General features: G+C 41.1%; 3 protein-coding genes and 1 long non-coding RNA gene across 5 annotated transcripts; 2 read left to right on the top strand and 2 right to left on the bottom strand.

Moving 5' to 3' along the window:
* Window positions 1-2252: 2252 nt before the first annotated feature.
* Window positions 2253-5974, top strand: LOC131891975 (MFS-type transporter SLC18B1-like). The gene is made up of 8 exons (XM_059241684.1): window positions 2253-2522; window positions 2582-2667; window positions 2734-2930; window positions 3001-3131; window positions 3203-3396; window positions 4099-4281; window positions 4550-4802; window positions 5565-5974. The coding sequence occupies exons 1-8, from the start codon at window positions 2474-2476 to the stop codon at window positions 5762-5764; spliced, it is 1293 nt and encodes a 430-aa protein (XP_059097667.1). The 5' UTR covers window positions 2253-2473; the 3' UTR covers window positions 5765-5974.
* A 1144-nt stretch (window positions 5975-7118) lies between these two features.
* LOC131891850 (uncharacterized) lies at window positions 7119-9460 on the bottom strand. The gene is made up of 2 exons (XR_009374480.1): window positions 9318-9460; window positions 7119-7973 (listed from the first exon to the last, which is right to left on the bottom strand). It is a non-coding gene; the product is annotated as an uncharacterized LOC131891850 (long non-coding RNA).
* LOC131891849 (uncharacterized) lies at window positions 7629-10349 on the top strand. The gene is made up of 2 exons (XM_059241523.1): window positions 7629-7767; window positions 8116-10349. Exon 2 carries the CDS (start codon window positions 8118-8120, stop codon window positions 10218-10220), a length of 2103 nt encoding a protein of 700 aa, XP_059097506.1. The 5' UTR covers window positions 7629-7767; window positions 8116-8117; the 3' UTR covers window positions 10221-10349.
* A 179-nt stretch (window positions 10350-10528) lies between these two features.
* Window positions 10529-16191, bottom strand: LOC131891949 (uncharacterized). Of its 2 annotated transcripts, none has more exons than XM_059241655.1 (2): window positions 15983-16191; window positions 10529-12334 (listed from the first exon to the last, which is right to left on the bottom strand). In XM_059241655.1, the coding sequence occupies exon 2, from the start codon at window positions 12304-12306 to the stop codon at window positions 10717-10719; it is 1590 nt and encodes a 529-aa protein (XP_059097638.1). In that variant the 5' UTR covers window positions 12307-12334; window positions 15983-16191; the 3' UTR covers window positions 10529-10716. The 2 variants fall into 2 exon arrangements, with proteins under 2 accessions (XP_059097638.1, XP_059097637.1); XM_059241654.1 differs by lacking the exon at window positions 15983-16191 and adding an exon at window positions 12426-13579.
* Window positions 16192-21445: the final 5254 nt, after the last annotated feature.

Raw genomic sequence — 21445 nt, 5'->3', positions numbered from 1 at the left:
GAATGAATGGCAATTCCCATTCATTCACCCACACACAAACACCACGAACACTGCACGTGCACAGCAACCAAGGAGCAACAGAGGAAGTCACACCTTGGTTCGAAATTCCTGGGAGATAAGAACGAGAGCAAACTAAATGCGTCTGTTCTCAGCGAGCCCAACTAGAAAATGCCAAAATGTGTTTTTTTCTGATACAAAATGCTGAACACACAACTGCATTTTCTAATGTTGATTTAAGTACCTTCGTTATATTTACGTACCGTACAACAAATTAATATTTCTTTCTTGCAATGTTTGACATTAGGATACTTTTTTTATAATGTGGTATCGAGTAAAAGGTTAAGAGAGTCGAAAAGTGTCTAGATTTGGCCCAAAAGTTCTTTATAACCCAAAAAGGTAAAAAAAAGTATAAAAAAGTATACTTTCAGGTTGAAACGTGAGCAATTTTAAATGAAGTGTAAAAAATCATTTAGTTTTTCACATCATAACTGCTCACATCAATGCGTAAACGTATCAATAAGAGTACATAATCATATGCAAATAGTTAAAAGAATCAGTGACTAAAATAGGCAGAGGGATAAACTAGTTGACTAAAACGTGATTTCACAGCAAATTGACTTAAATTGGTCAAGTGCACATGGGAAAAGTGAAGATCAAATTCACATGCACTACAAAAAGAGGTGGATAGAGGTGAAGATGGAAGTATTGGTTTATGCAGTAAAGTTGGTGGGCCAAATTGAGCATATCTATTATCAGCTTCCCACGTTGATGCAATTTGACTGGGAGTTGGCACAAGGTCCGTGACGCCAATGGTTTGAAGGGATTTCGGGTTAAGGACAGTAAAGTTGGTTTTGACCAAAAATTTGCAATGTGAAATGTGTTTCAAAATCAGGTCCGCTACAAGAACTTCTCATTGATCAGCTTATTGCCAAGGTCAAAATATGTTTGTGAAGTATGCTAGGCGTAATTTTGGAACTGCCTGCCCCTTGTTCTCTGTTTTTTTTAATCATTTTTAATTACATATTTTGGATTTCAAATGCATACAAAAAAACGCATATTTTGGCTTATAAAGCACGTTTAAGTGCATAACTTGAGCTAGTTTTATGCATATTTGATAACATAAAACCAAACTTTCAAATGCATATTTTGGCCGTCTCCACTGATTAACGACTAAATAAAAGTGTAAATTTCAATGTCATTGTCGCAAAATAGGTGGGAATTCAATTTTAGTATCGCAGGTAGCAAAGGACAAATTAGAATGTTGCATTTACAGTGGGCTCAATCAGAATGTCCCATTACCCTCAAAAGATGAGCATTGGCTTGAAAGGAACTAAATTAAAGCCTTGTGGGCCCCCAATTCTATATCATACACCGGTTACCTCAAAAAGGTTTCTAATTTATACTTGGCATAACTTTTGCGTTTCACAATCAAGTTTGGCTTTTATTTTTTCACTTCGTTCCTTTAGCTTACCCGATGAAATGTTTTTTTCCATCATGAACACTTAGCGCGGCCTCGTGACCTCGTAAGCCAGGTGGTTGAAACGCAGCCCAATTCATTAGTCTCGGGGCGCCAATTCTGCATTCAGGGCCGGAGAGAGGAACATGTTCGTTCTGGACCCCGTAAAACTATCCAAATTTGTAGTTGATGTGTGGGCTCGGGTGGGGAGTGAAACCGGCTCGGGAACGGGTAAAGTGGTTTCCCTCATCTTTGTCGTGAATAAGGGCATCGTCCGCTTCTCGGTGGTCTTTCCATACTGAATCCTGATTGATACCGAAAGCCGTGTTTGAAAATCCGAGCCAATCTTTTTGGGACACGCGGTAGATATTAATCTTAATCAATGGCTTCCTAGTTTTCCGGTGTGCACAGTTTCCCCTGTGTCGAGTAGTTTTGTCACTTGTGAAAATTCTTGGACGAAGAGTTATCAATTGGCTTTCCAATTACAATCCTAATTTCGTGAATATTGTCAAAAAAGTAAGAACTATTATCTGTGCCTCAAAATTTCACTGAATAACAAAATCCCACATCTTTCGCGCAATTCTAAAACTCTTAAGCGAATGACCTAAATCTGATAGTTTTGATGTAGTTTGTCAATACAATTTCACTTGAATATGGCAGCAATCGGGTTTCTTAGCTCGAAAATGATTTGAATTTAAAAATCAATTAATTGGGAACTGTTTTGTAATTGAAATTGATTTAGTCGGTAAAACATGATTTCCGTTGCAACCATTTCCCAATCAGAGCTCAACACACTCCTACATGAAAGAAATATATCAAAATAATATCAAGCAAATAAAAAACCCTTTCACCCTTCAAGGAGGGTAAGTGGTGAATCAGCTCCTCTCCAAAGGCTATTGTGCAGTTTAAGCATTATGACAGAACATTGAGCAATTGCGTGAACTAACCACAAAGCCAGATAAGTATAAAAGTCTCGATTCATCTCGGTTCAGTATCAACCACGTCTCAATCAGAAGCATGACATCAAAGCTCAGACTAACTGTGTTGGTCATAACAGTCGCTTTGGGTAATTATAAATCAGCTTTCTTTTTTGATAACGTATGACTTCATTCACTTATTTCGTAGCCTACACTTTCTGGGGACTTCTCCTTTCTCTACAACCCGCATTTTACCCTATTGAAGCGGAATCCAAAGGCGCCACTCCCTCGCAAGTAAGAATCATATCAAAACAATAGCATTTCCAGATGTTTTGCTCTAAGACGTACTCCAATTTGCAGTATGGACTGGTCTTTGGGATCGTCAGTCTGGCAGCCTTCATTTTCTCGCCCATCTTTGCGCATTTCGGGAGCAAGATTGGGCCCAAATTACTCTACAACGTAGGGGGATTTGTTCAGGGCCTTGCTGCCATCGCCTTTGGGAGTTTAGAGTTCGTGAATGGCACTTGGACATTCATTGGATTGTCCTATCTCCTCAGGTAGATTGTATAAGAGTGTCCTGTCAATATTTTCCTGATCCGTAAATGTTGACTGATTCTTCTTCTAAAGGTTTATTGATGGAATGGCCAATGCTGCGTGCGCCGCTACTATTGTCAGTATCCTCATGACTCTGATTCCGGGTCATGAGTCTTCCATTACAGCCTGGACTGAAATGTGCTTAGGCTTTGGCTACATGATAGGTAAGTCAAATGAAGGCCCAAACATGACGCCTTGAATTAATCCAAACTTTTGGTTTTTCTTTCTCTTGAAGGGCCTGTTTTGGGATCCCTGTTATTTGAGGTGGGTGGGTTTGCCCTTCCGTTTTATGCTGTGGGCGGGATCGTTTTGGTTTTGGCCTTTGTTCTTCTCCTTATTGTACCTAATGTCAAACCTGGGTCATTAGCGAAAGGTCAGGAGACGAAAGATGACACGAAGCCTTCACTCACTATCAAAAATGTCGTTACAGTAAGTATTATTAAGTGGGATCTTATCTGTCAAATTTAAAGAAAGGTTGATGTATTGGTGGCTCTTGATTGTTTCATTTAGGAACAATGAACGATGGAAAATACCTAAATATGTAAAGCAAAATATGTAATCCTCCGTTTCTTGCTCAGGCCATAACTTATTGAAAGCCGTGATTTTCTTGCAAATGACTTCTTACAGTCTTCTTTAGGAACGCAATCAATTATGTTTAGTATCAGGGAACAAATTCTCCATTTTTCCGACCATTAACTCAAATGACAAAAGTCAATTTTTGAGAAAAGATTCTATTAGTGTGCACTCAAACGATTTCTTGGTATCTTTGGATCCGTTTAAAAGAGGATAATAGTTCCAAAAACTTAACGCTCCGAGGATCAATAAACTGAAATGAGTTGGTTTATGGATTGGGATAACAAATTCTGCAATCTTTTTTTGCACATAGAATATTATATATAGAAGATATAAGGTTTTGATAAAACACCCAACTTATCATTTCACGGCAAAGGTTGCGTGATACAGCAACTTTTCAACCAAATCTAAAATGTCAAACATTTCCAGGTTTTACCCGCCTGAAGATTATCTCCTTGGGAAAATGGAATTGACCAGTTGGTAATGGTGGGGGGTAGATAAGCAACCAAACCGCACGACTGAATTTATTTTTTTTTCTTATACATCTATTTCATTTAGTCATTTTGGTTGTCCTTACCGTTTTTGGATAATTTCATACTTTTTTGTGGGAATGGCATGGTGGATTCGATGCTTCAACCCCACATGAGGAAGTCAGAAGCTCAGGCTACGCAATTTCAAGTCAGCATGGCTTTCCTCATCATGGCCGCTTTTTACATGGTGGCTACTCCAGTTGTGGGTTATGTGAGTATCTGGCATTGATTAAACCCCGTCAGTAGATCCAGGCAAACGTAAACTAAATACTTCTTCAAAACAACCTTTTGGGAGCTTTTTAAGAAACGAGATCAAGATGAAATGGAGTCACCCTGAAGTTTGCCCATTTTGCCCATCTAGATTTTCAAATCTCGATTCCAAGAAAATACATTTGCAAATACATTGCCCAAGTTAACATTACGTACTTACAAGATATTTTATCATATCATCCAAAATTGATTTACAATTCAATCCTCAGGTATGTGATCGGATCAAGTCCCCGATCTTGTTCTCCATTGCCGGAAACTTTTCCATGTTCATCGCTTTCCTTTTCATTGGACCCGCTCCGTTCTTCCGGTCCTTGTCGGCGTCAGTCCCACTGATCTTGGGCATAATGCCCTTCTTTGGTTTGGGTTACGGATTCGTTTTGGTGTCCACGTTTTCCAGGGCTTATAAGGAGTCAGTCCGACAGGGTTACAGAGATGATGTGAATACTTACATGATCCTTACTGGTATGTGCACTAGGTTTTCCTGTTAATAGTTTTCCTCTTAAGCAATAAGGATATTCGCAATTTGACCTCATTCCCTTGAATATGAGATTATTTGTTAGTATAATTACATGATTTAATTCTTATCAATGTTTGCATTGAATGAGTTTCTCATCGGTCATGCATTAATCGCCCTTTTAGTATAAACTTTGCCTTTTGTAAGACACTGGTTCAAAGAGCAATCTCCTATGCAGTTTGAGAAGCTTTGTTTTCCTTCTGTTTTTGCAAATTTGTTTAAGTGACGACAAAACTTGCCGTCATGATTAGGGCAAAGTAATATTTCCACCTTCTTTAGACAAAAGGCGTTCGTTTAAAGATCTATTTTAAGCCCAGCACGAAAATGCCATTCAAACAAATTCTATCCTTTCAAAAAGCTTTATGAATCGGGTAAACAAACGGTGAGCGTTACATTTGTATCGTAAGCACAAGATCTAAGAGCACTGGCAGCTGAAGGCGCTCCTGTATAAAATAAAAAAGGGTTAAATAAATCTTTTGTAGCGGGTAACTTTACCCTTCTTCTCCACTTTATACTGATTAGTTTCACCTTATCAAGGTAGGAAGATGAAAAGTTGTACTTTTGAACTGATCCCATTAGATTTGAACTCGTTATAGCTTCTTCCTTGTTTTGTATGTGACAAAAGGGTTCTAATAACTCATCTGACTCTCTCGACCCGAAAAAATGAGGATATATTTGAGGCTCATTGTTACCTTTTGCTTATTATTCAGGTCTTTGGACGGCATCCTTTCACCTGGGAAGCTTTGTTGGCCCCACTGTGGCAGGATTCATCGTGGATGCCATTGGTTTCCCACAAACTAGTCAGATTTCAATGGCTGTATTCCTCTTAATGGCTGTTGTTGATTGCATTCAGTACTTTTATCAAGTCCGAAAATCCAAGAGCCAATCCCAATATGAAAGTTTGATGTAGCCCGTACTCATTGACACTTCAATCAAATAAACGAACTCCTACCCCACTGAACCTTGACACAATTCTCGAAATTCAAAGCCAAGAGCATCTTTAATTATTTTCAAGGGACAAAATTTGTGCAGTGTCGCCGAAAAATAGCTATTAGCCAAATGAAGGAAAGAAAAATTCAAGGAAAAATGTAGCGCAGCACCCAGATTTTGGGTGCTTTGCGGAGGAAAAATTGTGACACACATCGCAACCAATCAGCATTGGGCATAAATTTATCATCGTTTATTTCAATTAATCGGCTTGTTGGAGCAAACAGTTTTCTGATCTTGAGCCAAAATATTAGTGATGACAGAACTGCACCAAAAGGTGAAAACTATTGGAGTTTTGTCTAACAACTCAATCCATAATTGATAATTCATTTGGTTGTGATGTTGGTCAAAATTCTCCCTCCACAAAATGTCCAAAAGCAAGGTGTGGCAATAACTTTTTTCTTGGTATTCTTTGATTTTACATGGCTAATTTATTACACACAAAAAAACAGGAGTTTTGATCCTAGTGGCAAAAACTTAACGCATTTCTAAATGAATTTTAACTGTGTATTAAAAATAATATCGTAAATGGTTCTTATAATCCCATTTTTTACATGCATTTTACCTTTAACCCTAACATTTTATTGATACTTTGAAGAAGAAGTGATGTCTCTCGGGATTCAAAAGTAAGCTCCAGAATAACTGGGTCTTGTTTTGCTCCAGAATAACTAGGTCTTGTTTTGAGACTAGTTTCCATTCCTGGAAAACCTCTCCCGGCCGACCCCGACAGGAATATCTAATCATTGGTTATTGAATTTAGACAGTAAGAGGAGGGCTTTGTTGGGCAGAGATAGATATTTTTATTCGATGGTCCTTAAATGATGTATATGTTATTGCAGTTGCTTGAACCTTGCCCAATAAATGCACCTGTGGCAAAAAGCAAGTGCAACTTCCCTGGAATCCAAAGCCTCGAGACTTAGCCGACAAAATTGTTACTAGTGCAAGATAACTATAGTATTCTGACATCTGTTTCGTGCATTCATCACCCACTAAGCCGAGATCGACGTTTCAATGCTATGGTTATTTTTTTCTATGGTAGTACAGCAACAACGACAAATCCAAAGGGAAACTACGTCAGTCTTGCGTTTGTGATGGATGTACTTTCAGAGTTCAGCCTCGTCTAGAACACTGCACTTTAGGGATGTAACAAGTCTTTGAGACTCGAGTCAACTCCCAACTTTTCAAACATTAGCCTCTATTATTGCTAACAGCTCTGTTTACCTGACTCTCAGAATATGTTTCTGCAAGGATGGCCATAGCATATTTCATCCTTGGTCTTAATATCATTACACCTGTTAGTGAGTTATTATTTTTTCTTCTTTTTTGGTATTTCGAGGAGCAAGGATTGCACCTTGCTCACACATCATCAAAACATTTTTGTAGTAGGCATTGTCAAGTCCCGTATCTGAATCATTTCCTCATACAGCACTTGTCATTCTCTTACATATAAAGATACACCAATTTATAACATTTCATGGATCGTCGTCCTTAGTTCTCAAAAGCTCTTCTGACCCGTGTTCATTTGGAGAGCGAAGGCAGCTCGTTCACATCCCTACTGATTTAGGCCTGATCTGAGCTTGCAAGTAGGTTGCTCTTTCGCTGTCACTTCACTCGGGAACTTGTTTGAGGAATCGGCACGGCACGTCTCGTACTGGCCAGGCATTTGGGGGCCTTTGCCCACAAACTTAGCCTCATGGATGGATGGATCGGGATGGATGGATAGATAGATAGATAGATAGAGCGATGTATGTATGTGTGTAGGATAGATGGATGATGAGTGAACATCGTCATTCTCCTGGACTTGTTGAGGTTCAAAGCGGTCGATTGAATCGGTTGATTGGAGTACTTGTTGGCCATGAATTGTTAGATTGAGTTGTACTGATGACAGCTTGATCAAGGCCTGAAGCGTGGTAGCCAAAGTTCCAGGTAAGATAGCGGCCTCAGCGGCTGTTGGAGTTACTTTCCACCTCCTCCTCGTCCTCCTCCTCCTCTGCATACATGTACTGCATCCGACCGTCCGTCCATCTGTCCACTCAAGTTTAGTGCAAGCAAGTCATACTCCTAAAAACGTGACTTGCGCTGTTTCTCTGTTTTGCTCTCCGTTGACGATTGAAACTGTAGTACATTCCGTTCTGTAACATAGATTGTTCGATAACAAGCGCTATAATAAACCTTAGTTTACTGCCAGGCATTTTATCCGACTCAATGGTGTTCGAAAATGTGAAGACTTTTCAGTCCAGGGGCTCCTAACGTGTTCTTGTTGACCCGCTTCAGGCATGGACGACTTTGACGATTATCCCGAAGGCTCCCAGGAGATCGACCTTCATGAGGATCCGGAGCCCAAGCGTAGTGACACGTGCAGTGTTTGTTTGACCAAGTCTGAAAATTTCCATCTCAACTATGGTGCTCCCACCTGTTTGAGCTGTCGGGCCTTCTTCCGGAGAGCCGTCACGGGTCAGAAGATCCAGCCATGTCTTATGAATGGCACCTGCGCCATGACGCCCAAAAGCCGTGGGGATTGCCGCTTCTGTCGCTTTCAGAAGTGCCTGTTTGTGGGGATGAAGCCGGAGCAAGTCATGAATGAGAGCACCAAAAAGGCCCGGTTCAAGAAAATGTTCCACAAAGGCGCCAGCAAGATCACAGAGAAGGCAGTCGAGAAACCCAAAGCCAAACGCGGCCGACCGAAGAAACACCGGCATTCCGAGCCTCCCGCTGCTGCTCCAACTTTCAATGTTGAACCTGTTGCTACAATAACCAAGACAAGCCTGAGTCCCTTCAAGCATGCTCCACCTGTTCCTTCTGCATTTACATACCAGCCCAGATTTTCCCCTCAAATCACTCCCTCTTCTCCTCCCATTGGCCCTCCCCCTCCGCCTTCTGCTGCCCAGTCTGTCTCAGCCATGCCACCATTGCGGCCACCAGAAACGGACGAACGCGTCTTGAGAACACAATTGGTCGAGTTACTTAAGATTTGGAGAACCACCACCCAAGACCTGAACCTCTCAAAAGAGATCACTGAATCTCTGCAAACCAAAGTGCAAACCAACATCCCCATCCAGAGTAGTGACTTCAAGACCCATCTGGACTGGACCAGTATGGTGATGCGTCTCTACGCTCGATACATCCACGATTTCAACCTCCTGACCTCATACGACCAAGACTTGTTACTGAAACGCAATCAGAACATGCTCTCGGCACTAATATTTGCCAAGGCTGTTCAAGAAAGCTCCTCTTTTACTCAAAAACTAGAGTTTATCAACTTTGGAATGGACTTTTGGCGTGAGGATGGATTGGCGTCGGGGAATAACACGCCCTCGCCGGATGTCCTTGGCCCCACCTTTCTTGACTGCGTGTACTTGTCACAGCCGCAAATTCCTAGTCTTGTCCAGAATGTTAATAATTATGAAATAAGTCCCCATTGGTATTGTGTTATCGTGTATGGATCTTTGTTTTACTCGGATTCCACGTCGGCTCACCTCTTCAACGACCCGGACCACATTCGCAACTTCTCTACACACGCCTCCAAATTTGGCAAGCTCTTGGGATGGGACGAGGGAGGTTTCCTACCATTTCTGTCCAACCTCCGAAAACTCTCTGATCTCCTGCAAAACGTGGATTGGTCAAATCCGATCAACCGGGCCCTGTCCTTACAATTCTCTGAAGTGGAGGACATGAATATCAACAACGTGGTAGAGCAAGTGATTGGCCGAATCCGAAAAGTAAACATAGGTTCGGATATGCTGACTGAAATCATTATGGTCAACCTGGATGTGCCCTTGTCCAAGAACTTTGCGTGTCAAGGCAAATTTTTGTGGGGAAAGAAGTCGCAAGTCGTGTTGGAACACTTTGAAGAGTACAGAAACCTCCCCACGAAGGCCAAAACGTTTGTTCATACAGAATCGTTGGGCTTGATATTGGGTTTGATCGCCTTTTGGCACGCCAGTATCTTTTCGCCCATGGATCAATTCAAACTGTCTTTGGGACACAAGGACCTGGAGCAATTTGAGATCATGGCCAAGAATGAAGCTCTTAATTGGAAACCAAGGCATGTGAGTGTCAGAGAGATCTACCCAATGGAGTGTCCACAGGTTGCTCAATGTATTGACGCCCTAGAGGAGAATTTCCGCCAATTGAGAGAATTCACCAAAGATGTTGACGGGAACACATTTTACCTCATGTTCTTGTTCCTATTGTTTGAGCCATGTACCACCAGAAAAGACCTGCAAATGGATCCAATTTCCGGACTCAGCCGAAAGTTTGAGTATATGTTGATACGGCGCTCAAAGCTAAAACCCGAAGATGTCCAGAGATGTGTTGTTGGCATTAAAGTCATTGCCAAAGGCATAGATGATGCTATTAAATGTTTGAAGCAACCGTAGTTCCATCAGGTTTTCAACACAGACAGGCAGACATTGAAATAGAATAGGTGATTAATGGATTGATCTTTTTGATCAACATCAATGTGATATTTTGTTGCAAAGAAATCATGGAATATATATATATATATATATAAGATATAATAATTTATTTCTTGGCAATCTATTGCATTAGAAGGAATACATGCCTGGGCACATGAGGTTTTCAACACAGACAGGCAGACATTGAAATAGAATAGGTGATTAATGGATTGATCTTTTTGATCAACATCAATGTGATATTTTGTTGCAAAGAAATCATGGAATATATATATATATATAAGATATAATAATTTATTTCTTGGCAATCTATTGCATTAGAAGGAATACATGCCTGGGCACATGACTCGTTAGGTTTCGAGTGGTGTCCACCGGCAGAGTGGCCTTGATTTGGAAAGGTCATTGAATTAGGAAAATTGCCAGGAGTAATACGTTGATGAAATAGGTTGAAGGGGTGATTTCATCTCAACTTCAAGACATAATTGACAGCACTGGCCAAATGGTCGATCATTTGGAGCTTCTCCAAGGCCTTCTGCGACTTGAAAAGCGTTTTCCTAATCAAGATCGTTTCAAACCAGGAACTCAATTTTCCCGCGCCTTTGAACTCGCTCTTGTTCGTCTTCCAGGCCGGTTGAAACAAAACAAAGAGTAGAACGAGGCAAAACGTTTCCCAATCGTTCACCAGCATTCGGAGACCCTCGTAGCCCGATTGAACCGTGTGTTGAACGCGTTCCACCTCTAGCTCTTCCCCAGGTTCCAAGAAGTCGGCAAGTTTGAAAGGCGTGGGTTTCAGGCCTTTGTGGCTGGCAAATAATTGCTTATACTGAAGCAGATCGGCGCCCCCTAAAATGAAGTTGGCTTGCTCCCAAGGGCACTTGAGGAATTCAAGCCAGTACACGAGCATTCCGAGGGACTGCAGCATACCTTCCGTCACTAAGGTCTCTTTAAGAGGACTGTCAAGCTCAAAAAAGTTCTCAAACTTGTTCATAATCACATGGAAGCGTTTGTGCCAAACCATGAGGACCTGGTTGTGAAACCTCTTTGATGTGGGAACATTCAAGCTCATCATGAGCATTTCTTGGACCATGTCCGGTCCCATGCTGATGTCTCTGAATGAATTGGCCACGTCAGTAACCATGGCAGTCACGTTCATCTGTTCAACGTAGGAAAATGGCTCAATCAAGGGTCGATCCACTTTCTCTGCCATCTCGGAGTTTTTGACAATAAGACTGAATTCTTTTAGATTTTCCAAGAAGGTAAGGAACCCACTTTGCTTCCAGCCCAAACACGAGACAATGTCGAGGATGGAAACACCAAAATTGACCCGATCATCGGGCTGATCACACTGACACCTTGAATTAGGAGTCGTTTGGAACACACAAGCATAAGTTATAAAGCACAGCCAACAGGTGGAGAACGAGTAGGAATTGATGTCTTGAATGAGCTTCTCCATCAGGTTGTAATCCTTGGTGCTCATATTCTGACGAAACTCGAACTTCAGGACCATAGATTGAGACAGATCTTGAAGTTGCTCGGATTTGGTGATGTGATCAAGCGAATTCTCCATGCAAAGCAGAAGCCACCAAATCTTGGTGGACAATGGCAACTGTTGACTTAGGCACTTGGCCAGCACCAAAGCATTGACCATGTCACCATTTTGACTCCACAGCTGAGCTTGATCGTGCTCGCATAACGATTGATATTCTGGAATGCTCTTCACAAAGCGTTGTAGCATGGATTGGAGGACCATCATTTGAGACTTGAATACTGCATTGGAAATGGGGATACCACTTTGGGACTGAGCCAAAACCGATGGAATCAGTCGTGGATCCACTGGAAAGACTGTCATGACATTGTTCCACTTGCATAAGAGATCCATGAGCTTGAGCCGCATAAGCCTTTCCCGCTCTCTTGGGTTCTTCAATGTGATGCGCTTCAATGGGTATATGGGATCAGATTCATCCGTGGAATTCAGCTTCCTCTTCAGACTTGGTTTGGGCTTGTTGAGCTCTTTCAACAAACCCATGATGTTCTTTCGTTTGGGACTCATCTTCTTGTCTTGGAAATCCTTAAGCCATCTGAAAGTAAAAGAATGTAGGACACCATTGGTATTCAGAAAAAGAAGAGCGATTCATTTCTAACATCAGCTAAACCATAAGTGAATTGTACCTCACAAACACGCCGTGAGCAACCTGAAGAGGATCACTCCCAGCCATCATGGAGTTTTCTTTGTCAGCACCAATCATTGGGACCAGCAAGGTCACTACTCCGGGATAAGTTATGCCACAGTAATGAACACAAGCCAATTGTGTCGGGCCAAGTAATGGCCACTGTGCAGTACAATTCAAAGATTTGATGTCATTTTTTAGCACACACACACTGAACGGATGTCAGTCATGCTCCTGGTTGGGGATCACAGCACTGTATGTAAACATACGATTTCCAGATCTGCGAGCGCTCCCTTTTCTCTGTCTCTCTCTGGCAGGCATAACGTGAGGCTTGCCAATATGGCATAGAAAGCATCTTTTTTTCGTTAGAATTACATCGAATACTTCTTCACTCATAATATGTTCAAATAAACCACAAATACTGGGTACGACTAATTATGATTCGAAAATGCCAGGCAATCTTTTCATTAGCTACTCCGACAGCATCGAACCAGTTTGGGTCGCAATTTGTCTCTGTTTGTTGGCAACACTTCCTAAGCGCACATGAATCTAGAGAAACCCTGCCAGGGTTGATTTTAGCAGTTCCTACTTACTCACGTGCTGAATGCAGTTGTTCTTTAAAAATCAGAATTACCAACAGATTGTATTCCTTATTCATGTACTAATACTAATTTTCCAATTTTAAACGACCTCTGTTCGCTGTGATGCATTTAGTTTAGTGAGGGCAACTTTCATCCATAGAGTGCTCTACGGGAGCGTGCAGTTGCTCCTAGGGGGAATATGTTCTAAACCTTCATGAAGGGCATGCCTTTTCCTCGCCTCTGTTAACATACAACGTGATCTTATTCTCTGATACGAAGATATAGTTGCTTAAAAAGTGTCATATCCAGTCCTAATTTTCTAACATGTCATTTCCCAATCCCAAGATATTTCAAAGGGTTTCACTGTCAAAATGGAACCGTATGTTTGAGCTCTGTGTGGGAAGATGTACTTTGTCGAGTCTCCCAACGCATCATGCATCCCGACACAAGAAACGTTTGTTCAACCCTTAGCACAGTACAAATGTGTCGGATAGTCTCCGTACGTAGTTCGCAGAGGTAGGCTGACAGGTAACAAAGGTGCCTTGCCCCAGTATCCCCTCTCCCTTAGTTATCCGACTTAAAAAATGGATTCGTTTGTTCATAAAAATTCCGTGATTCGGGAGCATTGACTCGTCACTTCGAGCACGTCTTATCAAAGAATTGTCCATGTGATTTCCTCGTAAACCTTGTGACTGAGGGCACTACATGTTGAAATATGTTAGAGCACTTCGTTTTAAGATCATCGATCATGTTGGTGCTAAATTTGAAACTCACGGGAAGCAATTAAAATGGTAGATGGCATTTACAATCCACTGAACGAACGTATGCTGCCGTAGAAAGAATCAGACTGGTACACCTCGTGTGAATTGTTGGGACGATAAGCAATTGCACTCTTGGAGCTACAGAAACTCCTTGAATAAGTCATGGTTCCTCGTCTCAAGAGCCAAAATTCGTACTCAACTAAGTAAAGTGTGTCAAATAAACCATAAATATAGGGAGATTCGTTAAGCGTTTGTTCTGTGGAATACAGAAAATATATTTCTAAGTAATTTGCCCGTGGTATACTTCCAAGCATGTTACGACTTGATTCAGATCGATTCATTGCTTGCTTGATAGATTATTTGATAAATATGGTATGAGCTTACTTCAGTCAACGAGATCTGCCTAGATCAAAGAAGAAGCATTTGAAGTTGGAAAATGGTTGCTTAGATCCGTTCCAAATTTCCAACCATTGATCCGATTTGAGACAGAGGCTTCCAGAAGGGAATATACTTTCGTCATCGGTATTTTTCCGTATGATTCAGTTAGTACGAAGAGCTCCATCCTTGAAGTTGAAGCAAGGCCTGCTCAATCCAACGTACTACCTCGCGTGTCTTGTATAAGCAAGTCTCCGAGAGCGCGTAGAACTCTGAGTGTAATGCATTAAGAGATCCTCTCAATACTGCCGTGCGGTTGAAGTTTATTTTGCCATTGCCGTTCGTTCTATTAACTTTCCCATGGTTAAGGGAAATTTCCAATATTTTGTTATTCACGGCGTTTTCCACCTAGGATATTGATGCCGTTTATGCTTTTATGTGGGATTTGGATTGATCGAGGATACATGTGTTTGCCCTGGATTTTTACATATCAATGAAAAATAAGGGCTTTCAGTCTTAACCATCAAGTCTCACTGAGATTGCAAATCCCTGAATAACAAAAAAGGTATTGGAAATTCGAAGATTAAACGTATCCCCAAGTTGCTATTCTAACGGGTTTGTTGCTACTCATGCCCATATATTTTATTAAAATAATACTAGATCATTAAACTGCGCGCTCTTGATCTGAGTTGCCCAAATATTCGTAGGGATTCGGAGTCTTTCATCCACAACAAGCTTTAGGTCAGAATTGGAAAAGTTTCTGATCAAAATTCCAGATCAACCCTACATTTCAAGTGTTGGCTAAATCCACCAACTCTAATTCGTGTGTGTATCAGATATCAGTAAAGCTAAACAAGACGTATTAGTTTTTCATCTTCAATGTTGGGGATTCTACTCTCAGTAGTGGTAAGGAAGTCGGCAAAAACAAGAAAAGGCCATCCTTTCACTTATACAATTTATCCAGGTACCTTAGACGAAGAAAACAGAGACCAACTAAATGAATTCACGGTCCAAGATCCCATGTATCTAGAGAGAACAAACATACGGATAGGAAATTGATGTCACGTGTATGTTTGTGGCGGATCCCCCATGCCATTAAAAACACCGGGCTTGAGAGCCTCTATGGCTCATGCAGGGAAGTGGTATGGGGCAAATCTAGCCAGGGCGCCTTGGGCTGGCCCAAAGACTTTTCTTTGTGAAGAAACGTACTTTTCTTCGTCCCCCAGTCCCAGTCGATGCAGATATAGCACTCTCGCAAGTATCAAAGCACTGCTGAGCGGCCCTGCGCTTCAGGAATGCCGTCGAGGTGTCAAACCTATGGGCATCCCTCGTTCTCTGGACAAGGGTTTCTTCTGGTCTTTTCTGAAGAAAGAGGCTTTCTTCGTCCAAGTTTGGGACCGAGGCCAATAGTTGCACAGTGAGCCACTAGAAGGGTTGAGACGAATCGGCACAGATATGTTCACTTGTGCCGATATGGCAACCCTGGTTTTCCAACGAAGAAACCCCGATGGAAAGGGATCGTACTTCGTACGGTAGTACATATTTGCATGATGTTGTTAGCGTTTGTGTTTTGTAAGATCTATTGAAAGTTTATAGTCAATAACGAATGCCTTTAGAGTCTTAGTGACACTTTACACCAAAAGCAGCTAACAGCATGAATCTGCAAGAATTTGCACGTAAACAAAAGCTATAGCTCTAGAGTACGACATTCTTTTAGGTCATTTTTTTACACTTTCTGGCATTTGTTTTTTCCAGCATCACTAATAAATATTAAAGGCATTCCGATTGCCCAAAGAGTCACACATAGTATTTTCAGAACTAACAACACATCCTGTACTTACCCCCTTTACTTCCTGCACTGAATAAAGCTGTACAATCGTTTCTCCTTGACAGAGCACCCACTTCGTACCACAAACCTCGTCTGGTTTGTGGAATACTGTAATGTGAAACCTATTTATCGTGATAAAGTAATGCAACCCTTCTCAAATAGAATGGATTTGGTTCTAAACTGAATCTGTTCTTTGCTTCTTCTGCGGCCGATTTCCGCTATGCTCGCCAGCGTTCCTCACGGGCGAGCGCTCTCTCGCTCTCTCGCCCCCTGAACTCCTTAACTCACATCTGTACCTCGTACACTCGCGCTCGTAATGCATCTCACCAAGGGTGACTGATGACAGAGAGGGAATCCATTCTGATGTTGATTGTTAATAGTTGAATACTTGACTTCAATAACAAATGAAAATGGATTCATTTCGTACTTCAAGATCATGGCAATTGTGTAGGTTTGTCATGAGACAAAGAAAGGTCCACATATTGTTATTGAATGATGATATCATGAATTTGAGAACAAACCGTCACTCTGCTATCTGTACTTGCATCTTCCAAATTAGAACAGAATCTAAAATTACTGTGATTTTAGGAACATCTTGATGGAATATGCGGGTTATTTCCCCAAGGAATCTCACCTTCAAAAATATATGCTTGCGTCGCAGTGGAATACAAGTTCTTTGAGTCCAAATAGGTGAGATAAAAACATGTTGTAAAGTATGAATTCGCTCCGTACTTGAATGCAGTCACGAGTACATACTATCAGCGTTGCGAGATGGAAGTTTCTATAGATACATAAATTGAGGCCAGGTAGACAGTGGTGCTTGAGTGTGTACCTTAAACAGATGCAAGCTCGAGCGATGAAATTACGTCGCCACACTTATAGGGAGCTCACTGCCTCAAATCGCAGTAACTTGGCCAGTAAAAACCATAAGCTACAACTGATTTTTAATCCCTCAACAAATCGGGTAATTTTTTGAAAACTGGTTGACGATTTTAAAGGTTAAATTTATACCTCAAGATTCAAGTTAACGCCCAACTCTACAAACAACTGTTTTTTTTACCACCACAGGTATATGTGACATCGTGTTGAAACACTAACAACGCGTTCATTTAATTGTGTAACTACTTGTTTTGGATTAATATAGCCAATTGGAACTTGATAGATAAAACTTGCTTGAAAAGTGAATTGAAATCTTCGAATAAAGAACTAAGTACATTGCTCTTGTCATCACTTCCTTCTAATTACGGAGTTGAATCATATTCTTAAAATTTCACTTTCAAATGGAGCCATTACACGGGCAACCATTGGTTAGGATGGTTAGGATTAGAGGTCTCTAGTTAGGATAGAGCCTAAATAATGTTGCATTTGCTGCAACATTGACCGTTTAATCCTTGAATCGTTTATCATTGGACTGTGAATCAATCCACTGAAGCCTCACTGTGAACTAATGGAGTTTGGGCTGCACATGCCCATCCTGAATAGTCATACAATTAGAAAAAATGGGTTAAAATGCTTTGTAAAACAAGTTATTTCTCGTAAAGTGGCATTAGTAGGTATGGATCACACGGACTGGGGCAACAATAACAGTGAGAATGCACATCGGTAAAAAGAGCAGCTAATTTAGTTAGCAATTGCAAGCAAGAAAATGCTTCAGTTAATGAATATAGCACCACCTAACTTGATGGAGTTTCGATGGGCCTTATAAACAGTCTCAATTTCGAAGCAAAAGAACACTTCCAGGGTCAGTTTGACATATTTGGCCTTGAATGCGTATCTTTACTCAGCCAAAATGAGTTTTCAACAAATTCGTATTACACTCAGTCATGAAAAGCAAGTCATTCTTCGGGGTACCGCAGCGCTTACTAGCGCTCTTTGTCTATTGTTGTCCGTCGGATCCTGGACCCTAACCGTACTACAAGAATAGAGTCGGGGTTTAGCCACGTACGGCTGTCCCGGTTTCATAAGATCACTTGAACGGCAAACTCCGCTCTTTCCATGCATGCATCAGGAGCACACTCTTCTCGCAATGTACTTTACAACGGAGCGTTCTTTTTCTTGCCGTTTTCCTCGTTCCAAACCTTTTGGTAAGGGCATCCAATGGCGTCTTCGGTTGAAACCGTGCACTTATCTAGGCCAGCCGTGCGATTTCCTGAGATAGACGAGCGAAACGTGCCAAAATCGAAAAAGAAACTAATATAATGGCAAGGAATCAACACCGGGAGGACTGAACTTGGTGAAATGAGAATAGAAAAAGTCTCAATGTTGGATTGGATTGCAAAATCTGGAAAATTAGACCACGTGCTTAAAATGCACTTTGAGGCTGATGGGGAAGAAACCCCTTATAATGAGTCGGATTCGTAATTGCCTGTTCAAAACGAAAACTAAGTACCTGGTTTGACCTGGAACACTAGAAACATACGCCATTTCAATAACAATTTTGTACTCTCACTTTGTTTTGCTTGCCTCCTATTTATTCTGCATTTTGAAGGTACACATGCAAAAGTGGGCGTTCATTTACTAGGTGGTAAAATCGTTTAAAATAGCCAGCTTTTTGTCCAATTTGTCTTACTAACGGACAAAGTAGCCTACTTTGTTAAAACATGAATCTGCAATTCGTTGTTTTTTAGGTTAGTAGGTAACAGTTTTCATAACAGCATATGCTCCCAAAAGGAGTATTTTAACGGACCATGAGATGGTTGAAGGTGATATTGGTCAAGTAAGTACTTTTCATATGCAATTTAGGCATTACCAAAGCATACTTTGTTCCTACGCTACACGAAAAATGATTTACGTTTTTCAAGTCAGAGTACGATTTCTTACTTTTGTGAGCTAGCTGATAGGCCTTATTGCATAGAGACATCTAATAGGCCTTTTCATTGAGCGGAGGAAGCGTCCTCTGCTTCGTGTAAGTGCGGACAAACAAACGAAGAAACAAGAGACTATGTTCTAAGATGCCAGACTTTATCAGGAGATTGTTTAATGAACAACTTATCGCCCAAGTACTATGACACAATGAATAAGCCATCAACTCTTCTGGGAGACGTATCAAATTGTCTATGGTTAAAATTCCGAACAATTATGACAAGTAAATCATCATTTTGCAGGAGCTTGTACACTATATGATTGACAACGCGTCAACACTTAAGCAATCATAGTTTCCAACCAAATATTATTGGGAAAAGCACAGTTTCGCAAGTTTTTGATGACTAACCTTAAAAGCATTACTTTTTCTAACCATACCATTGGCATTTTTAGAACGATTTAATGTAACGGCTGCTATGCTGCAAGTACACCATTATACCAATAGATAGCTCTCTATTTATCACTATTTGGATGTATAAAGTGTTTGTAATTTTAACCTTATTGGATTTGAAAGATCTCCCAAAAGGGTTGGCGGTGTATTTCTGGTTTTAGAATAGATTAGCAATGAGTTGATCAATCAAAAACACCTTGTTAAAGTCAGGCATCTTAGAGCGAATTCTTGTACTTCTCCGTTTGTTTGTCCGCAACGAGAGGAGGGAGAGGAGAATGAAAAAGACTACTTTGTGGGCCGGTATGGGTCATATTGGCGTTCTTATGGTCTTAGCTAGGGCTCTCGTTTTAGCTAGTGTTTCTGTTGAGTACAATGTGAGCCTTATTAGTTTGGCATTTAACCTCCCCACTCGTTTGAGTCAACGACACTTTACTTCGATAGCGATCATCATCTTCAATCCCTTTAAGCTTAAGAAAGAAAGTGCAATGTCTTTATTGCTGATTTGAACGGAAGAAATTAAAGGGCCCCATAAGGCCCTGCATTGATTTACCCAGTTGCTTAGTCGTTTCTGGTGATTGAAAAATTATCGATGCTTTCTAGAAATGGGCACCAAACCACATTTTAAAGGGTCTTGTTTCAGATATTTTACTGCTTAGGGCGGCTCTGCTTTTTTGTACATCTCTCAAACGTTCAGCAAGGTCAAAACTATTTTCTATTTCTCAATTCAGAAACCCTTTCTCACTCCCCTTGAAATCTTCTCAATTCCAAGACATATTAATTTCTGTAAAGATCAATTCCCATATTTCAGGTTGTCAAATAAAAAAGGTCACTAGATCTAATTTGAAATCGAATTGTGCAATTTTCCTCACGTCAACAGGGTTTGATTGGACCTTGAGAAAAGTGTCCAACGTCAAAAAACGCTCATTTGGACTCCTTGTTGGCGATCGAATGCACAATGTACTTAGTTTACTTCAATTGAAAGCACGGTATCTAAATTCGCTCGTTCTCCTTTGAACCCCTTGATAACAGATTTTTCCCCAACACTTGTTCTATCGACATCAAAATTGGTTTCCGAAAAACAGTTGGAATCCTCGAAAACCACGAGGTTAAGCACTAGAACCGCTTTGTTTGTTTTCCCTGGCTTTTGAAACGTTTTCTACGTCCTGAAGGTTTTTCCAGCCCGCCCTAAAGTACTTTTATCCCGATAGGTGGTAGGTGATTGGGAACGAAGAGTCAATATTGGTTAAGAGCTGATTCTTGCACACCGATGTATTTATATTCAGCCACCACAACCCGCCGAATCGGCCCATGAAATAGTACTATGCATGCATGTAGCACTTCTTCTCTGCACTCCAAGTCGTATGTTTTGTTATGAAAATACACGCTGGCTTGACTTTTCGTTGGGTCCATCTACGCGTTTGTTGTCATACGTTAGTAATATGAAATACGTGTAGTACCGTACTTGAAACGTCGAAAGGAATTGGCAAGATTTGACGAAATACCATTTCATGCCACACTTTCCACGTTTGGGATAGGGAAGGCTTGATGGGATGTCACTGTCGCCCTTACACACTGATTCCACTCGCCATGAATCGCCTTTGGGGAGCCCTCATGCATGATGTTTCAAATTCGCCCGAACTTACCAATCGTGGATAAACGACGCCTANGACGAAATACCATTTCATGCCACACTTTCCACGTTTGGGATAGGGAAGGCCTTATGGGATGTCACTGTCGCCCTTTCACACTGATTCCACTCGCCATGAATCGCCTTTGGGGAGCCCTCAAGCATGATGTTTCAAATTCGCCCGAACTTACCAATCGTGGATAAACGACGCCTACATTGCACATGTGTTTTGATTAGGGGAAGGCATGAATATATCGCCATGTTGGTTGTGACATGAATGAACTTCCGGGGGCGTTATCCTTCCGTGAGTTATAGTACGGCTCTCAAGAAATGTCTGGGTGACACTGTTGGAAGCCCAGAGAAGCTTTTTAAATTGCATTCGGCATGGGATAAACATTGCTAGAAGTCCATTACCATGTCACCCAAAAACTAACAAGTGCTATTACGAAATTCGACACACCTCTAGCGTATTGCCTTTAGAGTATGAATTTCGTTTTTTTCGATCGATTTTCCGAGAAGCGTTAGGAAAGAATAGTACACTTAGGATATGATAATTCTAGTCAAAATCAATTGAACTACATTCTAAAGACTTGAAA

The sequence above is a fragment of the Tigriopus californicus genome, chromosome 12 (assembly GCF_007210705.1).
Source record: "Tigriopus californicus strain San Diego chromosome 12, Tcal_SD_v2.1, whole genome shotgun sequence".
NCBI lineage: Eukaryota > Metazoa > Arthropoda > Copepoda > Harpacticoida > Harpacticidae > Tigriopus > Tigriopus californicus.
Note: the sequence above shows the minus strand (reverse complement) of the source record. Positions and strands in the feature narration are given on the sequence as shown.